This window comes from Anolis sagrei, chromosome 2, assembly GCF_037176765.1.
Source record: "Anolis sagrei isolate rAnoSag1 chromosome 2, rAnoSag1.mat, whole genome shotgun sequence".
In the NCBI taxonomy this organism is placed as follows: domain Eukaryota; kingdom Metazoa; phylum Chordata; class Lepidosauria; order Squamata; family Dactyloidae; genus Anolis; species Anolis sagrei.
This window is the reverse complement of record NC_090022.1, coordinates 70,011,336-70,026,783: the sequence shown is the minus strand read 5'-3', so window position 1 is coordinate 70,026,783 and position 15,448 is coordinate 70,011,336. Positions and strand designations below refer to the sequence as shown.

Here is a 15,448-nt window from a genome sequence, read left to right as displayed (position 1 = left end):
TAAACCATGTTATTAACATCTTGTGTAACTAGCCTTACAGATTCATCTTTAGTGAGACCAGGTATTTCAGGGTTTGGTCGGCTGATTCTTCCTGCTTTTCCAGTGGTTGTAGGATATCTTCACAACATTTTTGCAAGTATATATTGACAAGGGAGCACTTAATGTGGATCAGAACTGCACCGAAATTGTGTTTGTGGCTGAGATGAGATTTGAATTTTGTATTTCTCATTTCACTCTTGCAATCATTATTGAATCACATTGGGGGCAAAAATGATATCTAGCCAGTCTTCAGTGTAGCATTTAGGCAATTATATCTGAATATATTAAGTAAACCACATGCTTTGTGCAACTGGATTGTTATTCCTACTTCTGTCCTCATTGTAAATAATCTGCATTTGCTCCAGGTTTCTTGCTTACTTACCATGTCAGATATTGTTCTGCTTCTGCATTGCTGTAGAATGAGAGTGATACCAAACACACATTTCAAAATTATACTTGCATGAATCAACACCATTCATGTCTCTTTCAGATAAACAATATATTGCTTTCTTGGGGGTAAAAATAAACTTCTGTAAGTGAGGTTCAGGCAAGCCTTGTTTAAACAAGCCTCAGGTAATGAATTCTCCTCTAGTGCTGAGTGATTTAGTGCTTGTTTTCATAAAGCCAGCCTGAAATTTGACAACATAGCTTTAGTGTAAGTGCTAAGCAGAAAGGTTCAACAGCTTACACACAAGATAGATATTTTCCCTAAAGCTGTGCATTGTTAGCAATGGCTCAGTGACATAACATACACCTTGCCATGGAGAGGGTTCTTAATTCCGTGCCTGGCATCTCCAGTTCTCAGGTTGCAGGTAGCCAAACACTGTGGAAGAAAAATAATAATGTCACTTGTACCAAAGCAATCTGCTCCGGCCCTCAAAAATCTGCTATGTAAGCTATGTAAATAAATTCATTCTAGCAAAAACAAAGGATTTAGTCTGAATAAATTAACACTGAATGTACATTCAGGGATGAATGCACATTTATGTCTAACTAAAAGTGTGTGTGTGAATGACAGATTTGATTAATGTTGACATTTGCCTCAGTTTTGACTGTTTTGGAGAACATTTATGAATGTGTGAAAAGCCAAAGTATTACACTGGTTAATGCAGAGGACTACCTAAATTTGATTGATTTTTTTGCTGCCTTTTATTTAAAAAGTGGGGAAATATATACTGGTCATTCACAAAAATCCTCTAGAATCATAATTAATGTCATCACGAACCACAGTTTGGGCATTTATTCTTATATATACACTGAAATTCCACCTTAATATGGTGATATTTATGTCATATATTTTGACCATCTGGTTTTTATTATTTAAAAAATTGTTTTCAGGTTTTTAAATAAGATTAAAATGGCAAGAATCCATAAATGAGCACAGTAACATACTATAACATTAAAACCCAAAGATTAATAGTATACAGAAGACAGTGTTGTCATTTATAGGCTTCCTAAATCCTGATAAGATAAGACTTCGATTTGTTTCCTGAAATTTGGGAAAGATACATATACTCCAAAGACATGATGTCACAACCATGTCCTGCTCCAATAAACCTCAGAGTGATAACAGAAACGATATCATGATAACAGAAGTAAAAGCCAAACACACTCTATGCGAGTTCTTAAGAAAAACAATGCCGATTACTTAAAGATAGCGAGGGGTGTTTTTGCCAAATATGCATCCCCCTGAATTTTTTTTTATTCTTCATGGAAAATGAATAGGGGAAGATAATTTTTCTTTTAAAGAACTAATCACAGTTGAATATTCTTTGACATTCGATAAAAAGGCAGGTTGATCTTGGGGAAACAAAATGGAGAAGAAATGCCAGTTAGTCTCTCAGGAATTCAGTTCACATGAGGGATGTAAAAATATCTGGGTTCCTTTTGCTTGTTGAGAGAGACTCCCTATGCCTAAATATGTATTGGATATGCATCATAGCACATCATACACTTGGAATGCCGATGAGAATCCCTACCATATGGAAACAGTGTTGAGCTACCCCCTGCCTAGCTTTCCTTCTCTTGGAGTGCCATTTGGTTGAGATTACTCCAGTACTTTTGGATAGTGGATCTGTAAAATATGATTATTCATTATTCTTTTGTTTCCTGGGAATACAACAGCTGTTGTGAGCGCTGTCAGATAGACATTGCCAGATCAACATCTAGATGAATAGACTTCACTTTTCCATGTCATCTGGCCCTGTGTCTGTTGATGCTTCCTTGCAATACTGATGGCCCGCCAGAAAGATAGTTTAAAGTAGTAGACTTGCTCTCTGTGAGTATTCATGTTAACAAGAGGCCACAATCCAGAAAATAAAGAAAATTTTGAGTTTTCCTGTTTTTTTTTCCTTTTGGGGAACCGGGTAATTCATTCCCCTTCCACTCTTGACTGTTGGGTATACCTGTTTGTTTTTTAAAGACAATGTTGCTAGCATCATTGTTAGGATACAACTCTCTTCCTAAAAGTGGTGTAGACTTTTTCATGTCCAAAAAGGTAGCGTGAGGTCTAGTTCAAAATGGGTGTTTTTTTTTCTTCCACTAACTTCTCCCCTGATTACAATAAAGAGCAAATAAAATCAACACTTTGCATAATCCATAAAATAACCTGTCACTATAACAATTAACAGAACATTGATATTGCAGTCTAGCAGAATATGATTTTCTCTCTCTCTCCTAGAGTCTGCTTAACTAAGGAGAGAGTTTACTTGAATACTGGAACATAGCTAAGAAAATCAGCACCTTGGATTTCCAATTGTATTGTTCAGAAAGAGAGAGAATCACAGATAACACTATTCTTCTAATTTGTGATAAGTTTCAGAGAAGTCACCAAAAGTCACTAGTTAAGCTGTCTTAAATAAATACGTGGTGTTGCTTGTGGACCCACCGGAGTCGTTTTTAAAATTCTGGGGTCCAAAAACGACTAAATGAACATGAAATTAATAGCTCATAGTCCCTGAATATGGGAAACTAAAGAAGCATGAGTTACCCAAGGTCCATTTAGTTTCTACCCCTTGAAAAGTGAAAGTCATTGGAAAGAAGAATTTGTCAGCTGGAAATTATCATAGCAGCGCTTGCCTGCAATCACTCAGCTTCTCTGGAACGAGCACCAAGCAAAACGCACCAGGCTGGGGATAGAGAGGAGGAGTGATGGCAGCCTTCCATACAAGCAACAGTTCTGCTGGCTGTGAATCCCTTGCTCTCCCCCTAATCCTAGGAATAAACATTATGAAATGAAACCGTTATTTATTAGATTAATCAATCCCTTCACATTGAGTAATTCTGTGTTTGAGAGGAGAAAGCAGAGCTGAAGTTTTAACTTCCATGGCTGTCAGGTTGCCAAATCAGTCAAAGGAAATGTTCTTCTGAGTATAGCCAAGATAGCCTGTTGTCTTATCTCCTTTAGTGTCTTTGGCAGGCAGAAAATAACACAACAACAAGCAAGTTAAGTTCCTGCACCCACCCACCAGATCTTTCGGGTGTGAAAACACAAAAAGCTTCTGCCTAGATGAGTCATAGCTCAGTTAGCAACTGGGTTTAGCTTGCAAATCATGGGTTTTGTGTAAGGGAAACATGCGTGTTTATGAGTCACTTTTTTGTATTTTAAAGATGAGCACAGCCACTAGAACTTGATGGTCTCTGATGATAGAAATGCAGGCTGGACCATTTTTTATTCTACTGTGAAATGATACAAGACATGAATAGTGGAATTAAGTGAGAGTGTTACAAAGAGAGACCCTTGTCTGGATATATCCATTGGGTCACTATGGTCTATCCCACTCCTTTCTGAATAGAAATTCAGTTCAGGACCTTTCACAGATATTTTGAGCTTCCAAATTGAGGGTGATCCTGTCCATCCTCTCAGATCTTCAGAGACAACTTGGTCACACCACCATTAGAAATACAGTTGATTAGGGAGAGAACAGAATGCCTTTACCTTTATATAGTCCAGATAGGGAAATGGCCTGCCCTTGAAGATGAGATTGAGCCTTTCTCTTTTGATGTTAAACATATTTATTCCAGAAGGCTTGATAGGCTCCTCAATCTTTGATTCATAGTGTTAAATAAGTTGGACAATCTGCTCAAGATAGTCAATCAGTACCTACACTGTCTCTACCAGATGGCTGCCCAGCATATGTCTGAATATATTCAGCAAGAAAGAAGTCACTCACCCATTTGCTTCTCAATTTCTTTCTTTTCTTGACTGTTAAGGTGAAGATATTTCTCCTAATGTTGAACTAGAGTTTACATTTCTGTTGTTTAAGCTCATTTCATGGTATTAATCCACAGTTATATGCTATATTTTAGATATGTGATGTATTTTACATATATGTGAGGCATTGAATTTTGCCATTTATTACGTTGTAAACTGCTTCGAGTCCCCTCAGGGTGAGAAAAGTGGTATAGGAATGCAATAAATTTTATTTATTGATTTACATCACTTTTATCCTGCCCTTTTCAGCCCGAAGGTGACTCAGGGCAGCATACAAATCAGCAACAATTAGATGCCATCCATCTATATATGTGTTTGTGTGTATACACATATATCAGTTAAAAGCAATTAAAACACATCGTAAAATCCATATAAAAATCATAGAAACTATAAAAACTATAAAATAAATATTTATAAATAAATAAATAAATAAATTTTGTGTAGACCTCCTGCACTTTAGAGCATCAGAAAATGAGTCTGTGTACTGTTTCGTGTGACAGTTGTTCAGGAGTCTGAAGAGTGCTGTCATGTTTTCTTTCTATCTCAACTACTCCTCTCCAGTGTCTCCTTCCCCAAGCTAAATATGCCCATCTTTAGTCCACATCAGACTTCTTCATGCTTTTGATAAGCATCTTTGTCTTCCTTTTAAGCCAACCATAATCATTTCTTTTTGTAGGACATCTTGAATTCAAGTTTTGGAGAAGGAAGACAGGATGACATGTATTTGGCCACTCATTTGTTCACAGTTCCAACCAGCACAAGCATAACTTAGGGTGGAGCTCTGGCAATATGCCTAGAAGGTCAAAAAAACAAGGTTCTTGTGGACCCTTGAGGACAGAATTTCAGCACATATGGAGTCAGAAAACAAATTCTGGTATCCTCCACCCCCTGTTGTTTAATTTCTCTACATCATTTTTTGCAGTTTGCCTTATTGTCAGCAGCTGTGGATTTCTCTTGAAAGTCTGGCAGGAGAATGTGCTCAAATAAAATAAACTTAAATATGCCCAAAATATCAGAGTTAGAATATTCACAGATAACTATGAAATAATGGAACAACAGAAAAGGGATTAAAATGCAGTATTATTTTCAGTGTGAGGCTCCTTGCAGTGGGTGTATAAAAATAAAAGTCTGCCTCTGGTTGGGTGTCTCAAATTGTAGCAGGGGTGTGAGCTCACAAAATCAGTCTCACTAGGAGCAACCAAAACCCCAGCAGTCTCTTTTGGAAAGATGAAGTTTCAGCTCCCAAGTCAGGAATTTTCCGTTTGATTCTGTGCTTGTGTGGTACAGAAAATAAAAGATTCCGCCCAGTTTTTGAGGTGTTTGTGTGGGGAGATACAAAACACATGTCTCTGGAGAATTTAAAAACTATTGCAACTTCAGGACATAAACGTTGCAGAGGCAAACACAGAAAATTAAAGTATAAAAAGCCCACCCACATTTGTAAAATCCCATAAAATAGGAAAGCCAGATATGAATTCTTACCCTGAAGGATGAAGTTGAAGGATTGTGTGGCTCTCTGAATATTGTGGGAATCTTTGACTTCCTCAAAAGCAGAAATGTTATGAGTATTCATTATCAGAGTGTATTTAGAGTTTGGCCTAAATTTGGGTGATGAAGAGATCCCAAAACAACAATAAAGTTTTAATGATCAAATCCATTTTAAAAATGTCAATTCTAGTTTGAAAGGATGTATAATTGGGGTATTTGTTTTATTTATCGTATCAAAAGCAAGTTGAGGGTACAGTTAAACTGCATTTAAAAACACAAAGTTTAAAAACTTGGCATTATGCTTAATGTCATGTGACCAGAAGCTGGCCACTTGGAGCGCCTCTGGTGTCGCTGTGAGAAGGTCCTCCAATGTGCGTGTGGCTCAGGTTGCATTGTGTTAGGTGGTCTGTGGTTTGCTCTTCTCCATATTTGCATGTTGTGGACTTGAGTTTGTGGCCCCATTTCTAAAGGTTAGCTGCATCTCGTGGTGCCAGAGCAGTTCACTCACTCTTCTGTGTGCCCTGGAGGGAGCTTCACATCTGGTCTCAGCCACTGATTGAGGTGCTGGGTTTTAGCCTGCCACTTGTGGACTCATCTTTGCTGAGGTGTTCCTTCAAGTATATCTGTAAATCTTAGGAAGGTGTTTCTTGAGTTAAGGCATTGGCATGCTGCCTGATATCCGAACAGAGAATGGGCCGAAGATGTCAAAGCCTTGGTCCTTTCATTGCTGGCTGTTACTTCCCGGTAGATGTCAGGTGCGATACCAGGTAAACACTGTAAATTCTCCAGTGGTATGGAGAATAAACATCCCGTGATAATGCGACATGTCTCATTAAGAGCCACATCCACAGTTTTAACGTAGTGAGATGTAAAATTGTGGTAGGAACAAACTAAAGTCCATGGATCATATTCATCACCTACAAGTACATGTAGGGATATATTAATCACTAAGTCCTTGCCCTTTTTGTTTTCTAGTCTGAAGTTTGGTATTCTCATTCTATTCTAATTAGATCATTATGATAGTAATCCTGATGGGGAGGAGAGTGAAGGATCTTGTGAAGGATCTTTTTCTTCAGATGTGTTGATAAGAATACTCCCATTGAAAGCCTACTTTTTATTTGTGGAACTTTTTAGCCATGAATATACCTTTTTATTAATATAAACCAATTCATATCTCTTGAATTTTAAACTTTATGTTCATTGCAGTATTGAATCTTAATTTCAGCACTTTCAAAGCTCTGCCAGGCTGCAGCCTCCATCTGGGTGAAAGGAAATGTCATGTCATGTCTGGTTGCTTTTTGAACAACCAATTTTTGATGGGAAGGTTCTTGTTGTTTTAGTAAGATGGTGAATCATCGGAAACCTCCATATTTGAATGTTTTAAAGACTTTTGAATGAAAAGTCATGAAAAATGATACAGTTTGGGCAAAACTGCATGGGATTCTAGGAGCTTGAGGTGATCAGTGAAGGGTCCTCTGGACCCCCAACATCGGCTGCTTGCACTTCTGAGCACCATTTATTCTTTTCCCTTCAGAATGATGCTGGGGGACAACGGGTGCTAGTCAACAAGTGGAGCACCTTCAACAAGGCCCGTTTGGTGTGTTCTGTCCCAGGACCAGATGGCATTGACACATACTTCGATGAACTTGGTAAGAAGAATCTATTTTGATCACAAGATAAAATCTCCAGTATTTAGGCACTGACATCAGTTATGTGTCAGTGCCTAAATATTGGGTTCTACTTCTATACTATGTGAGAAAGGGAGCTCAATGCATCACATGGGAGCTTTTGATTCTTCAGCAGTGCTGAAACTAAGCAAGTGTGAATTTGATTATTACCTTAATTTGACTCCACTGTGGGTCTCAGTGTAAGAGTGCATCTACACTGTCAAATTAGGTGATGGAGATATTACTCTTTATTAGATAGGGAAATGCATGTGAAGCTTCAGTCCCCTTTTTGAAGACCCTCAAAGTTCCTCATAGTGCCCATCAAAATGTTGAAAAAGCTTGTCTTTCTCACTAAACCAACATGAAAAGAGCAGCTCAGAATTAAGGCACTAAAATCAATGTAGATTAAGTATCCTTTATCCAAAATGCTTTGTTTTTAATTTTTTTTGAAAGACTTGAATTTGCCTATACTTACATAATGAGATATCTTGGAGATGAGAGCCAAGTCTAAACAGGAAATTCATATACACCTTATACACATACATTGGTTAATTTTAATAATTTCTGCACGAGACAAAGTTTCATATAGTGAACCATCAGAAAATAAAGGTATCATTCAGCCACTTGTGGATAATTTTGGATTTTGGAAGATTTTGAATTTCTGAATTCCAGATAAGGGATGCCCAACCTGTAATGACTTTGGTCATTTTGGGGTCACATTTCCATGCAATATTTAGCCAATGTGTATTCACATGCCCTATAAAGGGACAAAAAAATGGAGCCACTGTTGCTCTATAGTATAATTCTTTAGGACTGGTCTGATCTAGGATCTTCTGTGTGATTGTTGTTGTTGTTATGTAATTAATATTAGTATTTTATTTTATTCATTTATACCCCACATTTCTCCCAATAATGGGACTCAATGTGGTTAATTACTGCTAGCCTTGAAGAATTGAGAGCTGGAAACAATGAGTGCTAAATTAAACACATGCTTGCCTTGTAAATCATTTTGGGATTGCTTGGGATCCGTGAAAAGGTCTGGCACCCCCCCCCCCCCCACACACACCTTTTTATTAGTCTTCTATGTGGTAACAAAACCTTTAATTCAATGACTAGCATGTCCTTAAACATATGTAGCATTCTTAATAATTCATTTTTTAGGCAGAAGATGAAGGGACATAACCAAATAGGATTTTATGTTTTGGAAATGTGCATGTTGTCAAGATATTGGTCAGAATCTATTAAATAATATGTACCAAACTTTTCTTAAACAGAGGATGTCTTTCTTTTGAGAACGAAAGATGGGAAAAGCCCCGAGGTCTATGCATTGTTTAGCACCATCAGGTGAGATTTTTGCTTGTGGAATTTTGGTTTAGTCTACTATGGCTTTATTTTTCATTGTGATATTTTTTTTATAAGAGAATGTTTCTTTTTGCTGACTGCAGAATTATGGTTGTAGCCTGCAAGAACATTGCAATGAGGGCAGAATGGAGAGATTGGATACAGAAAAAAAATGTGACATTCTCTCTTTCCTCTCTGGTGTGCTTTTTATCTCGTGGGTAAGGGGACTCATAGTATTTCTTGACATTGTCCCCTCTTTCGTCACAGGCTAGCAATAGAGAATCTCAGTTTGACCCTTTGGACTTCTGCAGATGGTCACATTCCTTCCTCGTGATACAATCACTCTACTTTTGTATAGTTTTTTCTGTCTACAAAAGGCTGAAATGCCACTTCTGAGGCTTCATGATTGGAAGGCAGTAAGACCTTTAATCTAAAGTGTACTTTTAGTTGGCTAAAAGCGTTTCTAAATCTCAGCTCAGTCATTAATCAAATTGCAAATTTTGATTAAGAAATTAAAACCTCCCACCCACTAAAACTTGGATGGTAAGCTATGGAAGAGCTAGATAACACCCTCAAGTGTATACTATTAAATACCAAAACCAAATCGTCCATGCCATCTTATTTCCAATTTATACATATTGATGTGAAAGCTGTGCAGCAAAGAAAACTGGCTGGAACGGAATCAACTTATTTTAAAACTTGTGCTGGAAGGGAGTTCTTCTGATGCCATAGACTGCCAAAAAGATGAGTAAATGGGACTGAGAGCAACTTTCACTAGAAGCCAAAAGGACAAAACTCGCCCTTTGCCCCTTTTTTGTGTAACAGTTCAATTACATGGGAAGAGACTTTCAGCAACCCTAGAAATATCTGCTGTTCTTAGATTGAATGTATAACATCAACAATAATAATTAAACACTAAAATACAATAATTAATAATCATGGGAAGACCTGTTTCTTCTTTTGTCTGTGGGCTCTGTGCTTTCTAGCACCAATCTGATTCTTTCTGTTCAACTGACGACTACTGGATTCCTATTTGAGTGCATTTGTCATGCTGAGGATTTAAGATAGTTTATTTATTTATTATATATATAATCTCCTGCCCTATAACACAAGATTTCAGGATGTTCAGGGAATGTTCTCCTCAAATAGCTTTTTATTATGACAAATCCTCTTTTCATTGCAGCAATGTCTTCCAAGGCTTTGCCATCTGTGTATATCGCATGGCAGACATCTGGGAGGTTTTCAATGGACCATTTGCACATAAAGATGGTCCAGACCACCAGTGGTCAGCTTATGAAGGCAAAGTGCCTTACCCAAGACCAGGAGTGGTGAGTAACTCAAATCTATATTTCTAAAAATATTTGCAAATAGATGATCTTTTATGGATACTCTCATGATACATTCATTGCAGGACATGGATTAACTCGTTTATCACTGTATTTACCATTTTAACTCAAAGTCAAGGCCTCTTAGAAATCAGTTCTGTTTTTGAAGATTCATTATGCTCATCCCTTCAACTCCTAGTGCTGTGTCCTGCCCCACCAAAAACAAACATAAAATAACCAGTGCTCAAAATGTTAAACTGGGACCTAAGTACAGATAACATTAATACCATTATTAGTGAACATGTGATGTTTAAAAAATTAAATAGCAAGAGTAAATGTGAAGAAATTTAAGGTTAAGTCTTTCCCCTAAAACTGATCACTACAGAAGAATGGAGAAAATTTCCCCACTTATTTCATTTATAATCTTTTATTTCATTTTTTAGACTACAATGTGATTTCTAATCATTTTATCAACTCCACAAATAGTGCTCTTCCAGATTAGTTTAAAGAAGCATGAGTCCTATTGGTATAGTTTTTTGGGTTTTGCCAGTTGTTGACACCTCTGTGTCTCTTCATTCTATTCTTTTAAGTGGCTGTTTATAAGGATTTTATTGGATTTGTACTAGAGCTCATCTGAAATGTTCTTTTTAAAAACAACAGTAATGGGGGCATGGTCTGTTGAAATGGTCCTGTGGTTTAAAATTTCTCCTCTTTGATTTTAGGCTCCTTCCCCATTCTCCCCAAGCTGAGCATTATAGTACGAAAGTGCAATTTCACTTATGCATTACAGCGCCTAAAGACACATTTAAGAAAAGCAATGAAGGAAGAGAGGAGAACATATTGTTCCAATATGTCTTGGGATTAAAGACAAATCCTTTCAGGGGTGCAAATAATATATAGCTGGTGCTGGGAATTGCCAGAAAATAGTCTAGGATACAAAAACATTGTTTGGATGTTTTTAAGAGAACAATAGAGACATATAAAAAGAATACTCCAAAGTCTATCTTTACTTACAAGATCATCTGAAGTTTGAAAATAGTACTTTTTTGTTTCAACTCCCAGAATCTCTAGCACATGTTGAGGGAAGTTCTGGAGTTATAGTAAAAAGTAACTTTTCCAAACTTTTTTTACACATCTTTAGTCATTGATAGAAGCAGTATTACCTTGATTTTAAAATTATAAGGAAACTCAGCCTAAATTAAAATGCAAATTCATCTCCAGTTTAAGGTGCTCTTTGACAGCAGTATGTCATACATCCATATGCCTCCTCAAGCCATTCTCTCATACTGATGAACCACTTGATAGTTTGTAATTAGCACAATTTAAACTGAAAAGCCAATTCAAAACAAGTGAGCTGACTTTCAATTCCCTGCAGGAAGAAAACATCCTGCACATTTAGAGGGATCAAGCACAGCATTGTTGTGCTTTTAAAATAAAATGTGAAAACCAGCTATTTCTCTTGGTTGGGCATGGTCAGGGCTCATGCCAAGCTGAAAAGTTGGAAGTGATTACATTTGCAAAGACTCAACATTCTGGTCAGGAAGCAGACACTCCTGATGTCTAGTCGTAAATATTTGCATGGTTGTAGATGACTAAAATACACCCCTCTTCCACCTCAGAAGAACATCTTAAATGATTAAAGCATAGTTCGTGCAGACTCTAGACTGTAGAACAAATTCCAAGATGAACCAGTGGCTTGTACCTCAGCAGTGGAGCACACATTTTCCCAGATGAGATCCCTTATAACCTTAGGTAAACCTGCCTGAAAGCCTGGGTAGTCAGTGCCGAATTGTGTAGGGCAAGGATAGACAAAAGTGTTGCTCTCTAGACATTGTTGAACTGCAGTTCCCAGCATTTCTTACCTTTATCTAAACTGCCTAGGACTGATGGGATTTTCAGTTCAATAACATTTTGAGGGCTACATAATCTCCACCTTTTGCTGTAGAGGGTACTTTACTAGTTGTAGCAGTTGTCCGATATAGTGTAAGGCAACTATCTTTATCATAAAAAGTGGCATCATTTCCTGCTAGAGATTTCAGACACTTGCATGAGGATTTTCCAATCAGAACAGGTAATTCTCATGTGATTTAATGTAAATCAGATATATTTAAGGCTATGTAGCAAAATTGAACTGCAAGGATACACTCCTCACAGGATCCTCTACTGAGACTTCAATAAGGATATATCTCACATTTTCCTTCTGATAAATAGGCATGGTAATAGAGAAGTGTAATGATGGTAGCATAATGTAAGTTCACATATACGGTATATTAGTTGCAATTTCTGATTAAGGAAGAGGAAGTAATATTATCCCTCCCTGTAGTGTTTAGTGTTGTGTTTAGTTATAGGTTTTTTGTACTGTGTAATGGATAGAGTTTATTATGAGGTTTCCTTTGTGATGTTTTATTTTGTGATTATATGTATATATGTGTGTCTGAGATTTCTGCCATTTGACTAAACCATATATTATATTTCTTGATGTTCTTGGTGATGTTTGAAGGTGTATCTGAATTAAATGTATGCTTGGCATGATCTCCCAAAGCAAGTCCCATGTTCTTAAAACTCTAGTTTATAAGGCATTTCATGTTGGATGTTTCCAAGGTGACCTAGTGCCAAATAGATAAAAAGCATACTATTGTTGCTGATATGCTGCTGTATTCTTTTTTCTCCCTGCCAGTGTCCCAGCAAAACGACCAACCAGCCAAGCCGGCAGTACTCCTCCACCAAGGACTACCCAGATGAGGTGCTGCATTTTGCCCGTGCCCACCCACTAATGAGCAGATCTGTTTATCCACTCCACCGTCGGCCTGTACTGGTGAAAACTAACTTGCAGCACCACCTGCGACAGATTGTGGTGGACCGTGTGGAAGCTGAGGATGGGCAGTATGACGTGATGTTCATTGGCACAGGTCAGTATGGATCACAAGGTGTGTTAGACCTTGGAACTCCCTTGGCACTCCACTAGCCCACGATATTCTCCTTCTTAATCCCATATGTGGTTGTTGTTGTGGAAAGAAACACTATACATGTTTACATGTTTAGAAACATAAAAAGTGAACATGTATGGGTTGGGGGGGGGGGGGGGGGTGCTATAGAACTGAATACTGGCAAAGCACAGAAACAATACTTTGTGAACTGTAACATTAGGGTTCCTGGCCCTTCTTTTCCAGCTTACAGACATCTCAGACTGATAGAAATGCCTTCAAAAGTGTGTGTTTATGTATTTTATTTCTTTATTATATATGGTGTCTTTATTTGAATGGCATATTCTGAGCAACTGTTGCATAAAATTTCATGCTGCTCTTTCTGCTAATGACTGTAACATCCTATAGGTCTACCCTATGTACTAGTGTCACAGGTCTCTTATTCTTAGACTCTGAAACCTGAAATCTCAGGGACAGACTACTCATAACTGCCTAGTCAGATGCCATATCAGATGAGGTATTCTGGAAGTTATGATCCAAATGGTCCGTCCCCCCGCCCCCAGCTTCTGAGTAGTAATAATGCTTTTGGTCAAGTTAATTCGGTCACAGGTGGGGTGAAAACCTAATGACATCAGCAGACTCATCCCTCACTGAGTTAGTTCTAAAGCTTTCAATTTGCTTTCTCTCTTTAGTTCTTCCTTGCTAAATTGCTCACTCCCACTCATAGTGTTGCTTTCTGGAATCCTCTGATATGACTGTCTTTAGGGTCTTCTACTTAGCATTTGTTTTGCTATGGCTCAGTTTGAGCCTATCTTAATAATGTTGCAATTTCATTGCCTTCTGTTGAGATGCAGTCTATCCAAAGTGAGGTAAAATATCTGTTTGATTAGGTCCAAGAGATAGAAAAGTATTTTATAAGCCAAGGTTAGGGAGGGAAGGAGGAAGACATCCTTGTTCATTTTATCCCAATAAGTTTGTGAAATTTAATGGGATCAAAATGAAGATCACAATATATATATATAAATTTGTTAGGGGCATCCAACGGAGCCACAAAACTAAAAAAAAAAAACCCCAATGAAACTTAACCAAAATTCTCATGCCCATAACACAACCCACAAGGTATAAACATATCTACTCAAAATGGAAAACAAAACAACAACAAAATCACAAAACGGCAAAACAACTGAGCATGCGCATTGGCGACCAGCTGCAAGTTCCCTGGCGCGCGCACATGGCCTTCTGGCCAACGTTCCATCTGTTGAAGCCATGCCCACTCCAAGCCCCGCTGCGCCGCTTCCCGCACACACACACACCCTGCCGCACACACACACCCAACCCAATACTCCTTCACTCCCCCCCCCCCCCGCTGCACACACACTCCCCACCGGTAAGGCACGCCCCCTTGCTTCGCCTCCCACCCCTTCCCTCCCTGTGTCACTCCTTCCCTCCTCCCATTCCCCGCCAGTAAGACACACCCCTTCCCTCCCTTCCCCCCCCCACCCCTTCCGTCCCTGTCTCACTCCTTCCCTCCTCCCACCCTCCACCGGTAAGACACGCCCCCTCCCTCCCTTCCCCCCCACCCCTTCCGTCCCTGTCTCACTCCTTCCCTCCTCCCACCCTCCACCGGTAAGACACGCCCCCTCCCTCCCTTCCCCCCCACCCCTTCCGTCCCTGTCTCACTCCTTCCCTCCTCCCACCCTCCACCGGTAAGACACGCCCCCTCCCTCCCTTCCCCCCCACCCCTTCCGTCCCTGTCTCACTCCTTCCCTCCTCCCACCCTCCACCGGTAAGACACGCCCCCTCCCTCCCTTCCCTCCCACCCCTTCCGTCCCTGTCTCACTCCTTCCCTCCTCATCCCAGTGATATGTGGCTGCGTATATTTTCTTCTTTCAGCATGTTCTCTTCATTCTGCCTTCCAGATACTGGCTCAATACTCAAAGTCATATCTCTTCAGAGAGGAAACTTTGCAGCAGCTGAAGAAGTCATTTTGGAGGAGCTTCAAGTTTTTAAGGTGATGTAAAAAGTCAGCACTTATGTAAAGTTATGTGCTTCATTCACATAGAACAAAAAACACACACACACACACACACAGTCATATCTTATGGGTACTAGGAGCATGCCACATATCAACATACAACTGGCTTATAATGCTCCTTTTCCTTGTCCACATATTTTCCTTTTGTGTATCAATGGGTGCATTTTTGTGGACGAATACAGTATTGCTCAAAGTGGTGGTCCATGGGTTGGTGGTAGTCTGCAAGCTATTGGTTGACAGGCTGTGGCAAGTTCCCAGGAAGGAAGGAAGGAAGGAAGGAAGGAAGGAAGGAAAGAAAGAGAGAGAGAGAGGGAGGGAGGGAGGGAGGGAGGGAGGGAGGGAAGTCAATGGGCACAAATATGGTGCCCGTCCATGTCACATTGGGAAAGACCTCCTGTCCCAAATCAGCTAGCTTA

The 15,448-nt window shown here is 39.1% G+C and overlaps 1 protein-coding gene across 1 annotated transcript in view; it reads left to right on the top strand.

Annotated features, from left to right (window-relative positions):
* Positions 1 to 15,448, top strand: part of SEMA3G (semaphorin 3G) — an 86,370-nt gene that overhangs the window by 58,317 nt on the left and 12,605 nt on the right. Inside the window, exons 8-12 of the mRNA XM_060765843.2 lie at positions 7,275 to 7,389; positions 8,682 to 8,751; positions 9,932 to 10,076; positions 12,751 to 12,982; positions 14,917 to 15,008. Coding sequence (XP_060621826.2) covers positions 7,275 to 7,389; positions 8,682 to 8,751; positions 9,932 to 10,076; positions 12,751 to 12,982; positions 14,917 to 15,008 — 654 coding nt within the window. The remainder of the gene's footprint in view (positions 1 to 7,274; positions 7,390 to 8,681; positions 8,752 to 9,931; positions 10,077 to 12,750; positions 12,983 to 14,916; positions 15,009 to 15,448) is intronic.